Source organism: Gobius niger (assembly GCF_951799975.1).
Source record: "Gobius niger genome assembly, chromosome: 18".
NCBI classification, from domain to species: Eukaryota; Metazoa; Chordata; class Actinopteri; order Gobiiformes; family Gobiidae; genus Gobius; species Gobius niger.
Genome location: NC_136869.1, coordinates 18,381,822 through 18,404,927, shown reverse-complemented (window position 1 = coordinate 18,404,927; position 23,106 = coordinate 18,381,822). Strand labels below are relative to the sequence as shown.

The window sequence follows — 23,106 nt, the reverse complement described above, 5'->3', positions numbered from 1 at the left end:
CCAAGTTGGCAAAAGCTGCAGCCAGTACAATATAAATGGTGTGCATCCTCTAAAAGACCTCTTGAATCACACTTGGACTTGTGTCACAACATGTGCCGAGCTGTGAGTCCTGACCTCATGTTCTTGTTTCCCCCGCAGAGCAAAGCAAAAGCAACCTGAAGGTAACCTCACCGGACGACAGTGAGCAGGTGAGCCGCAGGCAGACATCCCCCAACGGGACAAAACCCTCCACCAGAGGAGATGCCAAGAGCAGCAGGACTGTCCCGCGCAGACACACGCTAGGAGGGGCGCGGGGGTCCAGGGAGATCCTTGCCATGCAGCCGTCGGACCTGGACAAAAAGAGGGAGGCCTTCCTGGAGCACCTGAAGTACAAGTACCCCCACCATGCCTCCGCCATCATGGGACACCAGGAGAGGCTCCGCGAGCAGGTTGGCTCAGTGCTTCTCAACTGTTTGACTAAATGTTTCATCATTTAACGTGGCAATGTTTTCACTTAATTACAGATTTTGAGTTCTTTATCCACTCATACAAGTACATGTAGTATATGTGTAAGAGTAAACCAACAAATAGACCAATATGGCTTTCTTGGCCTTTGGCAATGTTTTGAGGCTAGTTTCAAACACTCCTCAAACAATACTTCAAACAATACTTGGTGCTTTTCATACACCCAGATTGTTGGTCTGAACAAATATTAACCTTTGCTGGAAGTAGACGCTGTCAGCTGTTTGCCTGAAATGTTTTTTTGTTTTATTTAAGCGCCTCTATTATCCAACATCAGACCTTTCTTCATATTAAGAGCAATTTGGTGATTTTATTTCACAGAAAAGAGAAATCTGAATGGAAAATAAATACAGTTAAGTCTCAAGTATCTCATGGACTGTGGGAGAGACTCATTTGGCAAAGTACCTCAAACACAGCACTGAAAAGCTGTAGTGTGCAAGGATTAAATCATTTGAGCAATCAGCTGATGTGCTGCAGACTGCTGGCAGACCTTGCAGCTACTCAGGACTCAGGTACACTTTGTAAGATTAAGTACACACTGCTCTGTGAATCCTTGTGGCCTCTTTTCAGATGGGCAGAAAACTGTAGAAATTTGAGTCACCATTTCAGCTAATTCCTGAGTTCAACTCTACAGGATCTACATGCTACGACTTAGTAACACATTAGTTTTAAAATGACACAGGCAGGCAGTCAACCATGACTCTGAGATTCGGATCTATATGTAAGTGCATGTTTGTGAGTAGTGGGAAGAGACAAGTCAAACACAAAACATACATTACATACATTTCTTTTGAACAAAACATCATGAATTAAGAAACTTAACCATTGCAATATGATGAATTGGGTATACTGTGTAAACTTTCACCTACAAAGCTCCAAAAGTGTGTGTTTGCTGGAAAAATGTCACTTTCTGTGTCTGTTTCTGGAATGTGCCATGTGATGCGAGCTTCAGCCAATCACAGTTCGCTCCCAACTCAAAAGTATACAAGCCGTGATTGACAGCCAAAATGAAACCTCTAATGAGGTTCACGTCAGACAAGTTTTCAGTGCTGACAGTGCGCTTTGAAAGACGTGGAGTCGAGGACATGCTTTAAGTTGATTTTGAGGATTTTGGCTTTGTTTTTCCATGACTGGGCATGATGCCATCCCGTAGTAGCCCTTTGTACGGAGCGTGTTTGGGACAGCGAGAGGGGAGCTGCACAAGTGGGGTGTGTATTTTACATTTCAATCAACACTTTGAAAGTTCTTAGATTGATTGTACTATTCTGCAACACGGCACAATTCAATTGTCCAATTTATTTACTGGCGGGACCATTTATCAGTGTTACGTATTAGTCTTTTCACGTTTAAGACTTATTTTCCTGTTCAGGCGAAGTCAAACACAAAAACTATTTCCTTCTTTATTTGCTCCAGGTTAAATTCGTGGCCCATCCTATAAATCTTGTCACATTTCGCCTTAAGAGAGAGGAGGTGCTTCTTTACGCTCCGAAGCAACACCAAAGTTTGCCCTAAGATTTGTTTTCAAAATAACACGCAGTATCGACGTAATGCATTTTGTTTTTCGGCATTTATTGTAGCGAATGAATAATGGACACAGAGGGGGGGCTTTGCTGCTCACCTTGTCATTGTTTGCATGCAATAGGTCAGGGAATACAGTGGGGAGGGGACAAGCAGAGCCTTTGTTGCCAAAACAATTGAAGGTAATGGTGAGACTGGCATTTTGCCGCAAGGGAGCTTCATGCATCAAAATAGCCATTGTGAAAAAACATTTTGTGCTTTTTCGGATCATGTGTGCTGCTTACCTACTTGCAAATTCATCCCCCACATTGGTCAATGAACTATGGGTATTTGCATAGACAGGAAATGCCACATTGAGACATGTGTCCGTCATTTGGACCATGTGCCTGTTTTGTTAACCTACTATACGCTCAAAGAAAACAAGCAAAAAGCGGGTTGTGAAATCAGTCAGACAGGTAAGTTTGGCTGTGGAAGGGGAATGGGGGGGTGGAGCCAGAGTTGCTATAGTGACTCGTGATGTCAGCGCCTCAGGGAGCGGGGTGGAGGGAGGGAGGGGGGTTAGGGCAACGTGTAGGTGCCTGCCGCTGGAGAGAGGACTGTGGGAGAGTTGTGCGTGCGTGCGTCTATGCGTGTGAGAGACAGGGAAAGAAGAAGAGGGGGAGACGGGAGAGACGGGTAGTGCGGCTGTGCTGGAAAGGCAGGCGATGGGTCAACAAAAACCTCGTCTGGAAACGCGAGGCGCCCTGCGTAAAAGCCCAGCTGCACGGGAATAAACTTTCTTTCCAAGCCAACAGGAATAAGTTCTCTCCCGCTTTTGCAGTAAAAAAACGAGGTAAGCTGCTACTTCTTTTTTTTTTTTTTTTTTTGGTTTTGTGCACGCTTGTTTTTACACGTGTGCATTTTGTTTGGTTCCTTCGCGTGCGCCACTTTTTTCCGCACTCCTGTAAAGTTCGACGCGGAGTTTCTTGACCGCTGCTGTGGTAGGCTACACTTGTCGCGATGTCAGGTGCCCCGAACTTCCACCGCAGAAATACCAAAACGTAAGCATCCGGGCGCATTGAAAGAAATTATCGACGCGATCTCTTGCGCGCTTCGGTTGTTTGCGCAGGACGGCGCCCGCAAAGGTGGTGTCACGTAAATGATTGTGCAGGTACTATCTTCTTCTGCGGGTTTCCTTGGTCAATGAGGCGATATAACACGGAGAGAAAACTAAAATGCCCTTTTACTCACACAGACAGACGATGGTCAATATTTTAACAGTTTATTTTACAGTTTAATTGACTGATAGAAAGCGTAAACGCAGTTGCACTATGCATTGGGTAGTGCATAGTGCAAATTGATTATGATCGCCTCTTCTATGATGTTCGTCGCTCCCACTTCTATAGGAGCAATTCACCTCCATAGAGTTGTTGAGGCAACAGGTGTTCAAGCATGAGTTTTGAATTGATACTCATCTAAATGTGTCATTTTGGTAGTATATCGCATAAAAAACACTTATCATTCGTAACACTTTTAGTAGATTATCATCACAGACATGTTTGTGTCTTGTGTTGATTTTGCCAAGTAGCTACATGGAATGCAGGAATGCTCCTCTGTGTGACTTTAAGTTGTTGATGCTGTTTACCATATCGCTGCATGTGACAACATGAAGGCACTTCTTTCTCACAGTGTTACTCAAACGTTTGGCATGACACCAGGCTCTCTAGGAGGGCTATGACGGTATCATGCCTGAAAGTGTGACTAAACAAGTTATAGAAGAAATGCATTTTGAGCCATCAGTTTGTGGCATATACGAGTTTTCTGACTGCAGGGTGAATTTGCAATAATCCAGAAGAGAATGCCAAGGAAAATGAAATCTTTGTTATATCTACTAGTCTGTTGTAAAGGTGTAACTACTCTGCCAGGGAGAGAAACAGCAGGAGAGCAGATCACGTTTGCTGGCTTTAATGTAGCATTGGTATTGGTGGGAGAACAGAACACACAGAACTAAAAAAGTGTGACATGTTGGAAAGGCAACATGAGCGGCAACAGAGCACGAAGCCAAGGTGAGAAGGAAATGTCCCCGGAGGTTTGGGTTACAAAGAGGAGATTTATCAAGGTCAGGCGGAGGTTGGGAAGATGATCTGACTTTGTAAAGCGGATGACCTGCTCCGCCCAGCATGACCGAGCAATATGTTGCAGAGTCTTGACACTGGAGAAGGTGTAACATTGAAAAATGGTCTTGGAAAACACGTGAACACTTGTTTTGTGCTATAATGATTATATATTACATTTAGTTTACAATGTGTAAAGGAAAAGGGGAGATGTCTTGTGACGGAATTGTCCTGGAAAAGTGTTTCTACATTTTGACAAAACTCTAATATCATTACTATAAATGTACAAATCATCTCTCCACATGCTCTAATTTTCTCCCTGTTATCCAGTTTGTATTCCAAGCTCTTGCCAGTAAACACCGCTGTAGATCTAGAAACTCTGCCTTTAAATAAACACAGCAATATCACATGTTACTCCCAGTAAACACGAGACGTTTGACTTGGTGGAATCTTGACCCTCTGAGGCTACTGTAGTTTGCGAGGGGCCCCTGTTTACAGTTCTCCTCGATTCTCCCCATTACCCCTTTTGGAGCCGCAACAAAAGGAGTGAGCAGTTTAATTTCCTCATGTCTTTTTTTTCCGGGGGCCTGGATCCCACCCAAGGGAGCTGAGATAACATCCGAGTGTCCTGCCTGCCACCCCTCCGACCCCTCCTCCCCGGGGCTTTTTGACAGGCTCGCACTGGGACGCTTCAACGATCATGCCGCGCCGCAGTCCCCCCTCTCTCTCGCTCTCTGTCCGTGTGGGGTGGTGTGTGACTGGCTGGACTACGGTGGCCTTGTTGGGACAGCTGTCTGCTGCGGTGGACAGACAGAGTAGACAGGTCTGGAGCGCCCCAAGCTGTGATAATCCTCCCAGTGATGAGAGGGCAGATTGTAAACAATAAGAGGGGTCAGTGGGTCTGCTGGGGATAACGATGATGTGCTTTTGGTTTGTTGTCGTGCGAGTGACGGGTTAATGCTGTAAATCACAAAGATTTAAAAAATAAATGAACTGAACTACTACAGACTGATCTTACCTCAGAGTAAACCAGGATTTGATCGGGACTAACATAGTTTCCTCTTACTAATTTAAAAATATAAAAAAATACAATAACAATCATGGCCATTTTAGATTGATACATTAGTACAAGTCTTGACAGTGTAGCAAGTAAAGCACATACCGGAAATGTCACAGTTCTTATTGCCTTTGAGGGAAAAATGATGAGGAGAAAATCTTAAGGGAGGAACATCTTGACGTGATGATTCGGAAATGATTTCTCATTTGTAACAGTTGCTGCCAATATGTCATCAGTGACGGTAAACAGTTTGCTGTCACTTTGTCATACTTGCTGTCATTGTTATTTTGATTGAGTTTGTCATCCTTAAGTCGATTCTCACCAGATTTTCTCGCTTCTTGGATTTGTTTAAACTAGTAATGTAAATGGATGTCTTTCCTTTCCTTAAAACTGTTCCACTCCAAGAAAAAGCATTACTTTATATAAAATGCCACACATTTTAAAGGTTGGATCTAGGTCTTTCCAGGCCGATATTTGATGTTGAAACAGATTCTGCCCCTCTTTTGGCTTTGCTTAAGAGTGTCAGCAAAGCAGAGTTTGCCAACAAGCAAAAGGAAAGAGACACTTTTGAACTAATGCTATCTCTGATCCTCTCGATGGGGCAGATATGGCCTTTCTTTCCCATTCTTTAGCACCAAATGTCACCCTTCTTTTTATCAAGTTAGACTTTCAAAGTTGTTTTTGGAACTTGCTTTGCACTGAAGAGAAACACATTGATTACCATTGCTGACTACACAGACTGATGTGCTTGTGTGTCATGATTTTATACTTCTATTTGACAAATGTTGCACACTTATAAGTAGTTATGGCAATAGATTTGAATTGCCTTGTGTATGGATTGTGCTCTACAAACAAACTTGCCTTGCCTAGATGTGGAAGTCATTCAGTTGATACCTCAGGTCTGACTTGGGTTCAAGTCGGTATTGTGTATTGTTCCTCTTCAGGAGTATGGCACCACTTGGGCAGTCCCCCACATTCTTCACCGTGCCATGTAACATTTGTGCACCACAGATCCAAGGTCAGTGTGATAGTGCTGGCTCCTTGTGTGCATCCACTCCTCCATGAAGTCTGACTGTGATCATTGAGAGGAGAGAGGAGGAGGAGGAGCGGAGTTTGGTTCCTGTTGTGGACGGAAACATCATCAGTCTGCTGGGACGATGACCTCAAGGACATAGCAGAAGCTGAACAAAACAAACTTAAGATTTGATAACCATACTATGCAAAAAAATAACAGAATGCAATAAAGAGAGAGATGTTTGAATTGAAGTAATGAAGTAAAGAGAAAAGTTGCGTTGTAGGAGAACCAGAACATGAGGATCAGTTGCTTCCAAAGCTTTTTATGGTTATTTATTTCCTGTTTGTTGCTGCTGATCTGCCTCTATTGCCTAATCCGCCCCACAGCTCCGCACATATGTCACCCATCACTCTTGCCCTCTGACCTACAGGAGCAGATGCCATTCGCCGGGCATGTGCCACATCTGCACCAGCTAACTGCTAACACACAAACATTACCGGGCTAATGACGGCCGCGCGATAAACTTGGAGGGTTGGTGGGTCGGGGGCTTGAAGAAGTGGTCAGTGTGGAGTGGCGCCAATGCCGTAGCTAATCCCTGCGCTGATAATGAGTAAAGCCAGACAGAATTTAGCGCAGTGTCTCCAATCACAGTAGCAGTGTTGTTAATCAGGCGGGCTAATCAGGTCTGAGCTCCCCCATAGTCCACTGTTGTGCAGCATCTCACAGTGGTTGAGCCGGGCTTAGGGAGTATCCAATCTTATCGGCTTGCGTATTGTTCTTCATCTACCGTAACCGCAGACTGCTGTTCTTATGAAAATATTTGGCATTCTTGAACGGTCTGCAGAGAATAGAAGCAAGATGATTTCTAGCCCATTTGAGCCTATACCTGGGTGTGATGAAACGTTGAAGTCTTTGGAACTGGCTATGTAGTGCGAAATCCTGACCCTCGGATGCTCCTGTCCAATCAAATCCTGATATTTCTGTGCAAAGACAGTGCTTTGTTCTTTATTTTCAGGTAGTAAAGCAAAAGATGTCAAAAAATCTCTTGACTTTGCAGGCCCCCACCAGTAAAATAACGCGCTAATTGGCCGTTTTGCTGGGTAATTTAAGTGTGGTTGGCATGAGAACGACCCACTTTAACTAAATAGCGCTGTTGAAAATGTGCATTGGCTGCCATCCAAGGGGCACACGCATTAGATTGTTTAGATATCCCGACGGCCCAGACGGCTGACAGCTTCAAGGACTGACAGTGCTTTCGATGACTGACTGATTAGAGGGTGGCTGAGGTTACGGAGCCATGTGGAAGGAGGCGTGTTTGATTTGTGTTACTGTACAAGCCCAACTCCCATTTTACCATTATTAAACAATATAATTATGGTGGCTTGTCATAACTGGTCTGGCACTGGTCTGCTCTGAAACCCAAATAAACCGATTTGTGTGTCTTCCTTTTGGTTGTGAATGGAAATGTGCATACATTTACAAAAATAAACAAAATTCTATCTTTTTATCTTATCTGTGGACTCACGTTGAGTTAGGCTTAGTCAGGAAGTAAGTACTAAGTAACTTGTTCACCTTAATACATCTTTTTCGCAGTCCCTCTGGGGGTAAAACCGCAATTGCAACTTCTCATGGAATCACAAAGAAGAAGCTAACAGGCAAAGCTAACTGCGGGCTAGCGCCACTTAAACAGTATTTACAGCCATGTTTGAGTAAAACAAGTGATCTCCATTGTGTAATTGAATGTACAATATCCCTCTCTCCCTTTGTCTTTTCTGTCAGCGTAGTATTTACTCTGATGGACAATTAATGAGTAAAAAAAACGCATGCTATGACACCTGCAGTGGCGCTTATGGCCTCTAGGGGCATGAGTTAATATCTTTCATAATCATTTACACTCTCTATTTTGAACTCCCAGTCGCATCACTGAGTCCACAGAAAGTGTTTTCCAAAGTTTTTGTGTGTCTTTGTTGTGCAAGCGGTGGCATGCAGGCAGACATCTGGTTTGCACCTCGGGCCAAAAGGTATGAATCTAACATCAAAAGAGAAGGCTGAGATTGGCCCGGGATGGTTCAGCGCTGAGAGGAACGGCTCCAAGCATCTGGACATGTATAACTTATATTCTCCTCTCTTTGTGGCTCCTTGGACTGAGAAATCTATTAACTTGACAAAACCTAAATAATTAGTGGGAAATTAAACAACAGGAAAAAAATATAATTCTTGTTTAAAATAATATATACGTTTTTAAGTAGCAATTAGTATTGTATGACAGTATTTCAGATTGAAGTTGAAAGTATTGATCACTAAAACATTAGATAAAGGCAGAACAAAGTCACTTTTTTCATCTCCCCCTGGTGTCTCTGGCCAGAAAACTACACTTGTAACTTTCCCTGCCTCCGACCCAATACACACTAATGGAAAACATCTCCCTTGCTGCTCTCAATAGTCTACAAAATAATTTCTGGTGGACAGGTAATTCCTGCCTGTATTCTGTTGACAGCTTTTGGTTTGTTGATGAACATTTTGCACAACGTTTGGTTTATCACGATCAGAAGAAGCTAACAGGCTAACGGGTAAAGCGAATTGTGGGCTAGCACCACTTTAGCGTTGTTTATAGCCAAGTTTGAGCGCCAAAAAATATCTCTATTGTATAATCGGATGGTGGCACAAAATCTCTCTCTCCATTTGTCTTTTCTCAGCGTAGTATTTACACACACGGACAATTAATGAGTTAAAAACATGCCACGACAGCCGCTTTTAAAAGGTTTGAAACAACATACAGAAAATTTAATGTACACATTTATTGCTTGACATATAAACACGACAACTATTTGGTTTTAAGATTATCGATATATTCATTTTGTATCAGATATTAGATGTAGATGTAAAGCTTTTTCCTCAGTATAGCGTTTATAGATTATATAATAGGAAACTGTAGTTGTTGTTACAGTGGTGATTTATTATCCTACAGGTTTAGTTTCGACGTCGTTTAAGAATAACTGGAATTAGTGACTAACTGCCAGCACAAGCATGACTAACTCTAATTCTCTGGTGTAATTTTGGCTCTGAACAAAAACATGAAGGCAAACAACTGGCATAGATCCCGACACCGTCTTTTCTGTTTAAAATACATATCCAACAGGATTAACAACATGACACATGTGATGAGAAACACCTGGAAGGGGGATATACATTAGAGACCACAAGCAGCAGCGCTAATGGATGCTGCAATAACTTTCACATTTTGACAGAAGTGGAGCAAGTTCATCACACCACTTCTTATATACAGCGTTCACAACGCCTTCGCCATAGGACATTACACATTTAGCTTAAAATAAAACGTCAAAAACAAAACCTGCTGTAAATCCGCTGACGCATAATGTAGTTAAACTGTTGAACATTGCACGCTCTACCAGGCAACTGACTAAACGTGCAAGAAAAACAAGAGATTTAGCCCGTCTAGCTTCCTTCAGTGGGTGCAGTCGCTTGTTTGTTGACTGTGGAAAGTGGCTAAGCTATCACATATGTGCCGGGGCCAGTCATTTCGAGCTAGCCTGTGAATATTGAGGACATGTGGGAGAAAAGCTTCCTGTTTTGGGTTTCCGCAAGGTCACACGTGGGTCATATACGTTTCAAGTGGTTTCTATGAGGATGCGGCATGCCACAAAGTCTGAGGAAGAGACAAAACAAAAGGCAGAGCAACATAGTGTGAGCTGTAATTTCTTGTGGTTGACAGGATGTTCAAGCTTGTACGGCAAAACGCATGTGGACAAAGGCATCATCATATCTTTATCATGACCATCTTTTCCTCCATCTGATATCCTTAACTCCATAACTTTTGAACAGCTTAAAGCTAACTTTTTGCTGTGGCCTGCCCTGTCACTTCAAATTAGAACTGCCCTTATATTGTGGCATGCTTTCAAGGGGGCATATCAGCTTTTTTGAGCTTTTAAGCATATTCAAATGTTGTTCCCTCATCAAAAAACATACCCGGAGTCGTATTTCACTTCAGTGACACAAGTTTGATTAATCTTGTGCACTTTGGTCTCTTCTTTTAGTACTGAAGCACTCTGATCTGTACGTCTTGGATTTGATTGCGTCACAGATGCAACTCAAAACTGTCCTCCTTTTAAAGCCTGTAGCCTATCACCAGACCCGTCCCTAGCAGTTCATTACGGCATCATCGATGTGCTCGCTGCCTTAAAGTGAAAACGCAAGCTTCTATTCAGTGTGTCATTTCCACTGCTGCCTGCAGAGGGAGCTCCAGACGAAATCCTGTGCCCTGACCCGTGTTTCAGTCTGTATTATCCTATCCTATCATGAGTCATTTGCAAGTGGTCATAATGTTCTGCTTGATAGATTGAGCGCTTTCATCGATGTTGCTACTGTGTCTTCATGCTCCTCAGTGCAAGTCTCCTCTGGGAGGTTGGGTGTAATAAATCTCAAAGACACGGTGGAGGAGTCTCGTGGTGACTTTTTAATTAGCCTCAGAGAGCAGTGCCATTATCAGACTGGTGTATGGCGGCTTAAAAGGAAACTCAACACTTTGTGAAATTTATAGCCACTGCCAAAACATTTAAATTAGTGGATAATAAGTTCGACGTTGTCACAAATGATCATTTTAATCACTTCAGACGCCATTTTCTCCGGAGTAAACAAACCTCTTCTGTTGATGCGCTCACAGGCTTTGACACATTCACAACTTCATCGACCAAAATTAGATCTCGGCTGTGGTGTATTTTAGACTGGGGTGAACCTCTCTGTAGACAGACGTGTTTTAAATGAAGACGTGTGGAATGAGTGGGCTGCAGAGACACTGAAGGCTGAACAATATCGGGTATTCATCACACTATGGCACGGACTTCATTTAAAACATTTTCATTGATACTTTACAATGTCAGTGCAAATGAGTAGATCAACGATATTAAAGCAAAGGAATGACTGAATATTCTATTGTGAAGTAGGTGAATTCATATGAATGCAAAGCAGAACCTGGTTTAAAAGCGCCTCTCTTGATTTGATATGCCAGGCCCTGTTGGTGGCTGCAGCTTGTTGTTGATGAAATGATATAAAAAGAGCAAGTCTGGGCACATTGTGGCTCCCCAGCCCTGTCAGCACATAGTTTGCATGGATTTGTTTGGTGAGAGAGGGAGGGGGGTGGTGGTGGTGGTAGGAGGACTCAACGGGCGCACAAGCAAAGGTGTGTTCTGATAATGGCATGTGAGACCGGTAAATAATCGTCCCGTCTCGGTGTAAGTCTGGACCTGCTGTTGTTATGTAAGCCGACTCCATATTTAAAATCATAATAACAAGAGGTACAGGCAATAAACCATTTGAAACGTGGCGTGTCATTTCTTTAATGATTCTGTCTTTCATTACCTGCCCCAAACCATTGCATTACCCACACTATTAACTCTAAACAAGACTAAACAAAAGTGTGAGAAAGACGACCTCGGAGAATAAAATGTGGCTCCTCCTGCGTTATTGATATTCATATTGCGATAACCACAATTGGGCGATATATTGGCGACCACTATATATTTCCCTTGACTGCGCCTCCCTAACGGCTCAGCTCCGGTGTGAACCTAGCCATTGCTGACTGATAGGGTTTTTGAAATCTCCCAAGGGTCCCACAGGTGCCGTCTCAGCCAGCGCCTTGGGCAGGACAGATACTGAATCAAATTGGACATGGGGATTATCCTGTAAGATAAGATGGCATACGCCTTTTAGGAGATTAATTCTTTCGGGATTGGATTTTTTTGAAAGTATTTAAACATTGAGATTTCCCCCAGATGTCTGACTCCATCTCACTTTTCCCTTCTGTCAGCCCCAATTGTGTTTGAGTGGGTTTTTTTTTTTTTTTTTGGGTGGATTGCCGGGAATATATTGTGTTGGTTGGATATTGTTGGTGGTTGTGGTGGAGGGGGGCATCCGCTGGGAGGTAGGGGTAGCCTGCAAAGGAAGCGTGCCGGACACAGCGGCTTCAACTGAGCAAAGTGTGAGGACGACTGAAATAACAGCAGCTGGAAGGACGTCGCTTCCTCTTTGACCGTTGAGTTTCCAGTTTGCACAAAATAAGGACCACGGCTGCTCCTCCGATAATGGTAACAGTTATTCGTATGTTTTTTATAAAGTAAAATGCTTAAGTGCTCGCTTTAATTTGCTGCGGTTGATTTGTGCAATGCAAATGGTGTGATGTCTGCCCCTGATAAATACGCACATGCATCACTGGGCAGAATCATCGGAGCCTGGCGTCGCTGGAAATGTCAAAGTGTAGATTGGAGTCGATTGGCGTCTTGCCTCTCCGCTGTGCAGGGTCAACAGTCTTTCTATTGTTTTTTGGGTTGTTACTCTCATCATTTGCAGTACGAATAACAAACGTGGCTTCTTTGAACTTGCAAATCTAAACTCCACAGATCTTTCGGTCACATGTCTGGTTTGAAGCTAAAAGATGGCTCGGAGCTAAAAAAGAAAGGCAATATTGGGGGAAATGCAATTAAATGTAATTCCTCAGCTGAAGTGAGAAATTTATAACATGTCGTGTACTTTTCTGTGACCCATAGGCTTTTTTCATTAGACAGGATAATGTAGCCTGAAAGGGTGTGAAGAGTGGGAAAGAGACATGCAACAAATTATTAAAGCCAGGAGGCGATCTCACGATGCTCATGCTGGCAAACTGCCACAGCATATGTGCTGCAGCCTGAACCCCTACGGCAGCACATGTCTGGTCCTTAACCAAATGATGTTCAAAGATATTTGATTTGATTGAATCATAATTTAGACCGATACAGTGCATTGTTATCATGCTGAAGTCTGATACATCATTTTTTTCTTGTATCTTTCTGGATCATGAGGAATGAGTGGAATTTATCTCAGACTTAAGCTTTTATGACTGTTCAAATACAACAACTTTGATTGTGAGCAATAACATTGATCTGCAGAGTCTACCGGTAAAATTGTGTTCCTTTTCATATTTTTCTCAGAACATTTTGAATGAATATTTTTAAAGCATTACAATACAGTCTACGGTGGTCTTTGTAAAGCCAGTGCATCATATGTCTGAGTCATTCCCTCTCTTTCAGCCTTTAACTATTAAATAATGAATAAGAAAAAGCCACAGTCATATCAGCGATATCCAAACCGTCACACCGCTGCAATGCAATTTTCATTTACTGCGCGTTTCTCAATATTGTACTTCCCGTAACGCCGAGCCTCAGTTGTTGTAAAGTCATCTCCTTTTAACACACCAATTAACACGCCGGCCCATCTCCCCAAAGGTCATCTGGGGATTTGGATGGCAAGGATTACAAGAGGAATGCATCGGCGGAGGGAGGGGAGCGAGGGACGAGAGAGCGATGAATGGGAATGGATGACGAGGGGATTTCGCTGTAATGTCATTACGGCCCGGGGAGGACAAAGCCCGATGGTGTGTGGACAGACAGCGTACGGCCGTTTGATTGACGCGGCTTTAATATTGTGCTGAAGTGCAGAGTGGGCAGCAACAGGTGTTTCGGATGAACCGGGGCGGGGTGTGTGTGTGTGTGGGGTGGGCGAATCCATCAAAACACATCTGCTGTGGGGAAAGGTGAAAACATGTGGTTTGACACATAGACAGGGAGAGAGAAAGGGCAGAGGGATCTGGTAAACGGGAACGGTGTTTACTGTGAGGCAGATGATGTCACTGCACGGCAACTATGTGGGAACAGAAGCCAGATGAGTTTCAATTTGTAGCGTTTACTTCTGTCGCTACTGGAATATTCTACGTTATTTATTTAAAAAAAAGAGTGGTGCGCACTGAATGGGTGCTGCTGCCGGATGCTCTCTCATCGAATGCAATTTCTCCATCTGTGAGATCAATAAAGTACCATCTTATCTTATCTTATCTTATTTCCATATTTTGGGTTATATATGAGCTTAAACACATGAAGGGCATTATAAAACCGTGTATAAATGATTCATTGAGTTGTGAAATTTTTTTATAGCATCGAAGCCATTACGCACAGGCTTCGGTTTGGAATGAAAACAAGGTTGCATAATATATGAATATTTGGGATTTTGTCATCAACATTAGCGGCGCGTTCCATATTACAAAGCAATGGCAATTTTTCCAGTTAACCTCGAAACCCCCACCTTAACCGAGCAAGTTTTTTCCGGTTTGACTTTACCCAAATCAAAAAGCTTCTTGGAAAAAAATTGCGTGACAAACAAGACATAAATGAGATTCAAAAGAGCGACAAAAACACAACAATGTGACGAAAGATCTTTGGTCAGTTTTGCAGGTCTTAGCTTTCAAATGAGGCGTCACACTGGTCTATTGGCTGTAAGCTCCAGTCGAGAAGTTTTTAGACTTGGGTAAAGTTGAACTGAAGTAACGTGCTCGGTTAAGGCGGGGGTTAAGAGGTTCAGTAATGGAGTCATTGTTTACTTGGACACTACAGAATGATAGATGTATTTATCAGTAAAGTTGCCTACAATATATTTCATTTATTCCAATGTCAAACTATATTACATCTCACGATATGCAAGCTCACTGAACCACAACATGTCTAGCTTTGTTTGTTTCTGAAGATGAATGCCATTTGTGTTTGGTGCACATCTTGTATCCATGTAGTACATTGTTGAAAGTTAAACTAAATGGTAACAGCACACAGTAGCAAACAAGAAATGCCCACTGGTGCATGAAGGAGGAAGGGTCAGCAGTTGAGCAGTTTAGGAATTGGAAACATGGCATGCCGCATGAAAGGTGGCCGAACGAACTGGCGTCACATGGACAATTTCCCATGCGTGGATTCTGATGGTGGTGATGGCTTTTTCCAGCCTTATGTGAAACATTTATCAGCCTTGGCAGCGACTCAAAGGGTTAACAAGCCCCTTAGCCTTCTCCTAGTATGTATGTGTTTGCCATCCAGATACAGGCAGGTAATTACAGTGAGCTGTATACTTTCCCTCCCCAGGGCCTGGCCGACAAAATTAGCATCTTTAGTGGAAAGCTGTGCTCACATCGGTATAAGTTTGTGTTTCGAACCGCACGGACCGAATGTTTTCATTCTTAGACGTCTGGGTTTGACAATATAGACATTGCGGAGAGGGGAACGGGATTTTGTGGTTTGCTCAAGCTGACTAAAGATGTTTTAGTGCAAAAAATGTTTGTTAGAGAGAAGGTGTTACAAGAACATTGAAAGATTGGTGCGGGGAACATAGTTTGGTGGAGTTGCTGTTTTTAAAGTTGCCGTATAGTGAAACTTTTCCTTGAGTTGCTTTTCTCCCAATACACACCAGGTAGGCAGATTATCACACATTTTTCAGCACGTAAGCCGTCTTGATTGCAGAGATATCGGGGCCGTTTTAGGATAAAAAAATAAAACGTTATGCTGATTACATAAAAGGTACAGTAGGCTTCAATCAGTGGTCTTTGTGTGGGCGGGCAGCAGGTGTGGTAGCCGCTTTTTCAAAAGGGTCTTACGTCTCTGCTTTGCGTTTCCATGAGTGACACGGCAGGCGCGGGATGGGAGCGTCATTATTCTTAACAATGGTAATTTCGTTTAATCGGCCCATCTCGGCGCAGCGTGTCAGCCTGTCTGTCAGGAGCTAAGACACCGCTCCAGCAAAGACCTGCCTGATGTAACAGCGATTTATGTGCCGTCAAATCAGGCAATGGTCTCATTTTGGATGGAAATACTTCTTTTATATTCAGAGTTATGTAAGCTATATGTGATGTACTTGCTTGCACACTATTTAAGTGTTATGCACTGCAACTGTATACGAGAATTGCAATTAGCGCAAAGGATGCTCACTGCAGAGAAATACATTTGCCATATGGGGTTTTATTAACTGGTGGCTACAAAAAGTCCTGACATGTATTTTTGTATTAGTTTAGCAGTTCAAATTTCAATCTTCTCCTAAATGCTATAGTTTGTAGAGGTGCTAAAACAGTGAATCTCTAAATTAAAGCATAAATCACATATCTAATCACAATTGCAGCACTGAATTGCTAATTTTGCTGATGGCCTTGCATTTTATTCCTACTACACGATATTTAGATGGGCAATAGCTTTGGAGACCAGATACCGCTATAGTATTCAACATGTTCTGCATTTCATTTATACTCGTGCTGATCCAAGACGTGCCCAAACACTGAATCGAGTTTCCACCTTAAGACCTTTGCCATGTTATTGGAGCTCTGTTGCCTCAATGTCTTCAGGATGTCCTGAGTTCGAGCTAAGATTTGCTGGAACAATGGTGTGACTCACCCGTGCACGCAACCAGTCTATATTTTTCTTTACAAAACAAACCTGACCCGCACAAAGCATTTGAAACACCCTTAGTAATTGACTTTTAAAGATGTTTTTGTCCAGAACGTTGATGTCACAATTTATTTTTCTGACGCATCTGAAATCGCCGTTTTGGCGCATAACTTGGCATGATTTTGCATATTAGCTCGCACCGGTCTCTGGGTAGCACATCTATCATAGCTGTCAGAGCAAACGGTGTAAAAATGCAGGCGCTGAGTGGCGGCTTGTCTGCTTTGACTGAAGTGGGATAAATGGCTGGGGAGGAATGCAGTGGAGGTGTTGAAGCAGGTTGGACTCTGCAGCCAGTCCGTGTCCAGCCAGTACGGCCTGCGGTTTCATATCTGTGTAGGCCGGAGAGGGAAGCAGCTTTTGGTGCAAATCAAGACAAAACCAGAGTCAGAGTTTAACCGCAAATGGGATGAATGAATTAGGGCGTGTAGTAAAGCGCTGACCTAATTCCACTGCTGTGACCTTTTGGACAGCACCTCGTGTGGTCCCAAGTGAAATAGGGAAAGTGCTTAAAGTTAATGATGCTTTTTACAAGTGCTTGAAGGGCCTATTGGTATTTTATCGCCTCCATTATATCATTCAACAGACACACATTTATTGCGGCAATCCCAAGTAGGCATATAACACTCTGCTGGTTGTACCAATAAGTGATTTTATATTGTACTAAGTTCAAGCTTATGAATGGCGTCAGTCAACAAACATAACCTCTTTTGACACTCTTTACAGACAGTGATAGAAGCTGATGTGGAGTATTCTAGAGGACGACCAACATTTTGACCCACAATGACTTGTTTGAAAGCTTTTGCATGCATTTTATCTTCCAATATATGAAACATAGCACTGTTTGATATATTCACGTAAATCAAAGAACAAAACAAAAGGATTTAGAAATTAGCACTGCTGGTGACCTGAAAAGACCATATCACACAATTTGGCAATTTGTAAACCCGTTAATTACAAGCTGTTAAACAATAACTTATCCCCACAGCCTCTTTTTTTTTTATTGCGCCTTCTTAGTTCACACTTGTCTTGTTTGAGCGTGTCCACAAAGCACCAGGCCTGTGTGCTCTCTCTCTCTCTCTCTCTGTTTTTACAGACTCTGTTCTTGTCACCGTATTGTCTTACTCCTGCCGCCTCTTGACACGATTAGCTTTAGCTGGTGATTGAAGAAGTCCATTTGATTTACCCGCTGCTTCACCGTATGTCGAGTGTCGAACCCCCCCCCCCGTGCACAAACTCATACATCATTCAGAGTGTATAGGCTCGGGTTCCCAGTGCGCCTATGGTTTCGGGTGACACGCCAACTCCAGGTGACCTAACAAGGGCGGCCATTATCAGGTGTAATTTTATTCATGCATTTTTAATCCCGTGTGACTGCAACCTAAGTGTGTTTTAATGTCGAGTTACGCTTACCTCAGCGATTTGGGCTGCCGCGTCAGGCTTCGAGGCGCTGCTCGTCTTCCCTCAGTCCACAGATATCACATGACTAAGGTGGGATAAAAATAGAGCTGAATTTCATTAGTGGTTCTTTTTGATTGAATGATGTCACAGTGGGGGGGGGCATGACTTTGAGTAGTTTGCATGTTGTCTGCATAGTTTCCTCCAGGTGGTATTACTAAAAACATGTTCTGCATGTATGTCCCCTGAGGAAAATAAATCTCATTGGGGTTTCCTGTTGTCAAATTTAAATATCTGGCATGTCTTGACACTACAAATCAGTATACAGTATTAAATTACAAATTATCACTGGGTGTGACAATATATCGATTTATTGATATATTTTGCGATATTTTTGTGGGATGATACGATACTTTTGATTCCAATATCGATACTTTTGATGACATCATGCATATTGATGAGGCAGCAACGCTCTACTGTTTTCACAACCAATAGAGGCCAATAATGATCAAGAATTCAGTCAGAACAGCAGAGGGCAGCGCTACAATTTTAAGCACTTGGACCAAACACTGTCACACAAATATATTACTTTTAATTACAGTTTTATAATTATACTTTATTATCATTTGGGGTTGATTTATTCCTTTTGAAATTTGACTGTGGTTTCTTAGTTAATTGTAAATGAAGCCACTGACAGATCTGTAGACCTATTTTCAGTGGGTCAGTCAGGGATCATTTATTCACTTATTTATTGAAGAAAAAGGTGTACAATTGCATATTAAAAGAAAAAAATCGTGATATATTGTAGGTTTTTTGTGCAATATATCAAGTATCGCAGTATTGGCGTATTGTGAGATCATCATTATCGTGATACTGTAGCAAAGCAGCCATTTTTTTAGTATCCCTCAGCAAAGGCCCCATCCTGCCCCACCTGCTCTCCTCTCCTATCCTCCACACATGTTTACCAGGCCCCCCCAGCCCCTTTCCCGCCTCCATATGCCTCTTCTGTTGTTCACCTGTTGCCGTGGTTACTCTGTTTAGCTTGATGTCCGTTTCTTTTTCCACGCTGCCCCCCTGCTGGCCGTCCGCACTCATTCCTCTTCTCTTTTTTCCTCCTCTGTTCTTCCCCCCCTCCTCAGTGTTGGCAGGACATGCTCTCATCTCTCCACTCTGAACTCGACATTCAGAGCTACCTGATGAGAATCCAGCTCCCCCGCAAAGTTAGTCGAGGTTTTGCCTGCAACGTGCAATTTCGTTTGCAACTTACTGACTGTGATTGCTTTGTTTAACCAATATTGTTGACATTTTGTGCGATCGATTTGTGTGTTTGCCTGACACTAGATGCCATAACATTAACATTCAACATTTTTCCCAAATAAATAATTAAGCAAAGGAACGACCTGGTCAACAATCCACTGGTTATTATGCACAGAGATCCATATTGTGGTGCTGAAGAGGTGACATTTTTTAACGTAAAATGGCATTTATTCAAAATTTCAAACTATATTCTTGTAGCTTATCAAGTAGGTGGTGTTCACTTCCTCCTAGCCACATTAGCTTGTGTTTATAACTTTTAGACAACAATAACTTCACCACAACCCTCCTGGTCTTGTGAATCGGTCTCCATTTATGGCGCTGCACTTGTTCACAGAGGCAGTTTCATAATAGGCCCAGTGTTAGATGACCCTGACTGGCTGTTCCCACTTTGTCCCCCTGGTTCGGATCACCTTACCGCGCCACATAGAACTCCACTGGGCTGCAGCCATTGTGTGTCCGTGCAGCGGCAGTGAGAACAGTCCGTGGAGTTAGATCTGATTACCGGACATGAGCTGATCCCCAAACCCGTGATGATACAGTTCGCGGTCTCTCATCAGCAGCAGCAGCGGGTTATGTTGTTTTGGTTGTACCTGCTTTGTGAGTTTGGTCTTTTGTAGTTTGTTTGTCTTAAAGTTTGGGGGAGAGCACTCTCACTTCACTTCAGAGCATGGTCAAAATAGCAACAGGGGTTTAGAATGCATTTTGGTGAGCGCATGAAGTGAGCCTGAATCACGAGGTACGACTAATGTGTGTGGTTTGTTTTGTTGCTGCGTTGTTGGTAATTGTTGGAAGTTACTTACAAAATTGCATAATATTACACATTTTATTGCACATTGGACAATAAGCTTGGTGAACCGTAATAATAATCTTGTTGTTCTACAAAATGTTTGGTCTTGGGTCATTTTTTATTCAGATATTAGATATTTAATGCAGTTTATACATGATCTAAATGGGATTATAGACCAAACTTTTAGAAATTGAAGGAGAGTAACTTCAAAGTAAATTGTTGAATCCTTTTCGTAGTCCCTCTGGGGGTAATACAAGAAAACCTCCTTTGCAACTTTCCCTGCACCGGGTCGAAGGTGCAATACACATTAAAGGATTCACGAAGAAGAAGCTAACAGGCTAGCGGGCAAAGCTAACTGCGGGCTAGCGCCACTTTAACAGTATTAACAGCCAAGTTTGAGTGAAAAAAAAATATCTCCATTGTGTAAAAGGATGTACAATATCCCTCTCTCCCTTTGTCTTTTCTGTCAGCGTAGTGTTTAGTCTTTAATGAGTAAAAAACACAACATGCTACGACACCTGCAGTGGCGCTTATGGCCTCTAGGGGTATGAGTTACTTAGTACTGCTTTAAATGCTTGAGAACTTGTAGGAAAGTAAGCCCAGGCCAGGGAAGGAAATAAATTTACTTTCCTTCTTTACTATATTTACTTAAATGTTTTAAGATTAAGGCGCATCAATAATGTGACTAGGCATACAAGTTTTTTCACCAAGAACATAATCAAATTTGACTCGACTAGCCTCTGTAGACATGTGAATATCCCCAGGGAGCTACTTGGAGATGGACTGAAGAGGGACTGGGAATGAAATGTCACATTTTTGCTAATTTTGCTCATAACGTAACTGACTCTGACTGCACTTACCTGTTTGCTCCTTAAATCAAGTTTCATTAAGCATGGATACATCATACAGTATAGTATATTTCCATAACCAGCATGGATATTTGTAGTAATTTTTTATCTGACTTTTTCATTTTCCCTGTTTCCCCCCTTCCAGAGCAGAAGCCCGAAGCACGGTCCCAGCCCGCAGCCTGGTGCAGGGGACCAGGTGGACCACATCTCCCTGGCCTCGCTCGACTCACTGGATGCCATGTCCGAGGGGGACGCGCCCACCGCCTTCACCCGGGGCAGTCGGGTTCGGGCCAGCCTGCCCGTGGTGCGGTCCACCAATCAGACCAAGGATCGCTCATTAGGTAATTAGATCAGTTTGAATATGTATGATTAACTTGACATGTGTGAAGTACAAATTTACGCCAGTGTAGCATGCAAATTGTGCGACAGACAGACTCATGAATGTTTAACTCTTCGGATAAAAACATTTCATAAGCTGCAATTTCAAGCAGATTTACCTTGACAAATATTTCCCTTCCTTATTCCTTCATCCTCCCGTTTTCCACTCCAACTCACAGCCAAGAGTTTTAATGAGAGTTCTCGGCCTCTGTAGCGGGAGATTAAAGAACGCATTCCCCAATATGCCATCACGGGTATAGACAGTATTAGGAACGGTCGGCCTTATCGACGCATGTGCAGAAAATCCATAAGCTCGGGACAAGAGTTTGGCTCCTGCAATTTTTGCGAGTCAAACTCAAAGTCAAAAGTCCCATCGTTTAATAGCGGGAAGGTTTTTCAGATTCGTGGCATGTGTCTCCCAATAATAACCAAGGCTTTCTGAGTGGCATGCCTTTTGACCAGAATGAGATGAATGAAACACCGGGGAGCCGTTTTCAACACTTCTATACACATAGCCACGAAAAATGAAAAGCCTTCAAACGAACGTGGTCAAATGATCAGGTTATTTTGATATGTTCAGAGTGCGTTGCTAGCTTTAGGGCTGGTTTATTTTACTCTCTAGTGTATATTCAACTCAAAACTAAAAGTAAACGAGATGAAATTGCCAGAAATAATCCTGAACAAAGATAGAAATGGTATTGGTGATGGTAATAGAAAGAAAAGCCTTGCTTAATTCCACCATTACATTTCACAAAACCCCAAAAACGTTCACTCAGGCTTTTTCGGCTCGGTCAAAACATCAGTACAATTGCAGCAACAGTGGGGGGGCTCACACTGGGATGGCTGGGAGGATCAAAAAAGGGGGCCACCGTTAAGCTTTATATCCCGCCCACTGCCACACAAACACATGCACTGGAAAACATTTTGCTCCTGTACACCCCAACACTCTCAATTGGAGCTGCTCATTGCAAAGAGGCGGAAAGATCACAGGACGCCCCCGATGTAAGTGAGCGCATGTCGTACCGCATGCATGACATTGTGTAGCTTTTTCACTTAAGTGTGTTGTGAGGACTGCTGACTTATCCAAACTTTTAGACAAAGACTGGTCCAGACAGTCTGCTATTATGTGCCATTTGGTCCCGGAAACCTCCTGACCATTTGCTTCCAGCTCGCAGTGAAACCATGCTCTCAGGAATGTAACCAGACGCCTCGTTAGAACCTGGAGCTTTCAGCGTTTTCTTTATCGTTTGAATGGGAGCGAGAGGTGAAGAATCCTAATCTGGCGAAAACGCATGCTCCGTCAATGGCACGCTTTGTCACGGCGCTCGTTTGCTCTCTAGTTGTTAACATCTGGCTGGAAAAAAAAAATAAAAAAAAAATAGCGGACTGTTAATGTAACTGCCCTCTTGGGGGAGATAAAGTTTGGCTTGAAAAATGGGCACTTTGTTAAGTTGCCTAGACAGAGCAGTTTTGATTTCCTGAATTTGCCCCCCTCTCTTTCTCTCTCTCTGTCAGTCTGGTGAAGCATGTAGTGTCTTGTATACTATTTCGCCAACATCTGGTTGCTTTTTACTGGCCTTTTATGGCACGGAGCAAAAAGCCATCTCTCTTAAAACCTGCTATTTTCGGCACACTTTGCAAAGGTAGCACTGACTGATTTATGTGCGGCAGAAGTAATGTTTTTAATGTGGAAAGTTTCTATAAAAATCTCAAAAAGCGCTCAATTCAAGTGTCTTTGCTCCATTGTATTTTACACAGCAGATAAAATCACTGCTGCGGAGGATGGACACGTTTTTTTTTTCTCTCATTTCCAAGACTTTGTTTATACAAGTGCACAGTGGGCGGGTCCATAAATATTGTGGGAGAGACATCTGTTTTTCTAAAGCGCAGCACAAA

At 42.8% G+C, this 23,106-nt stretch overlaps 1 protein-coding gene across 1 annotated transcript in view; it reads left to right on the top strand.

The window, feature by feature from the left end:
- The window catches only part of kiaa1217 (KIAA1217 ortholog), a 77,287-nt gene that overhangs the window by 30,246 nt on the left and 23,935 nt on the right, over positions 1 to 23,106 (top strand). The window contains exons 2-3 of the mRNA XM_079576064.1: positions 139 to 428; positions 20,978 to 21,173. Coding sequence (XP_079432190.1) covers positions 139 to 428; positions 20,978 to 21,173 — 486 coding nt within the window. The remainder of the gene's footprint in view (positions 1 to 138; positions 429 to 20,977; positions 21,174 to 23,106) is intronic.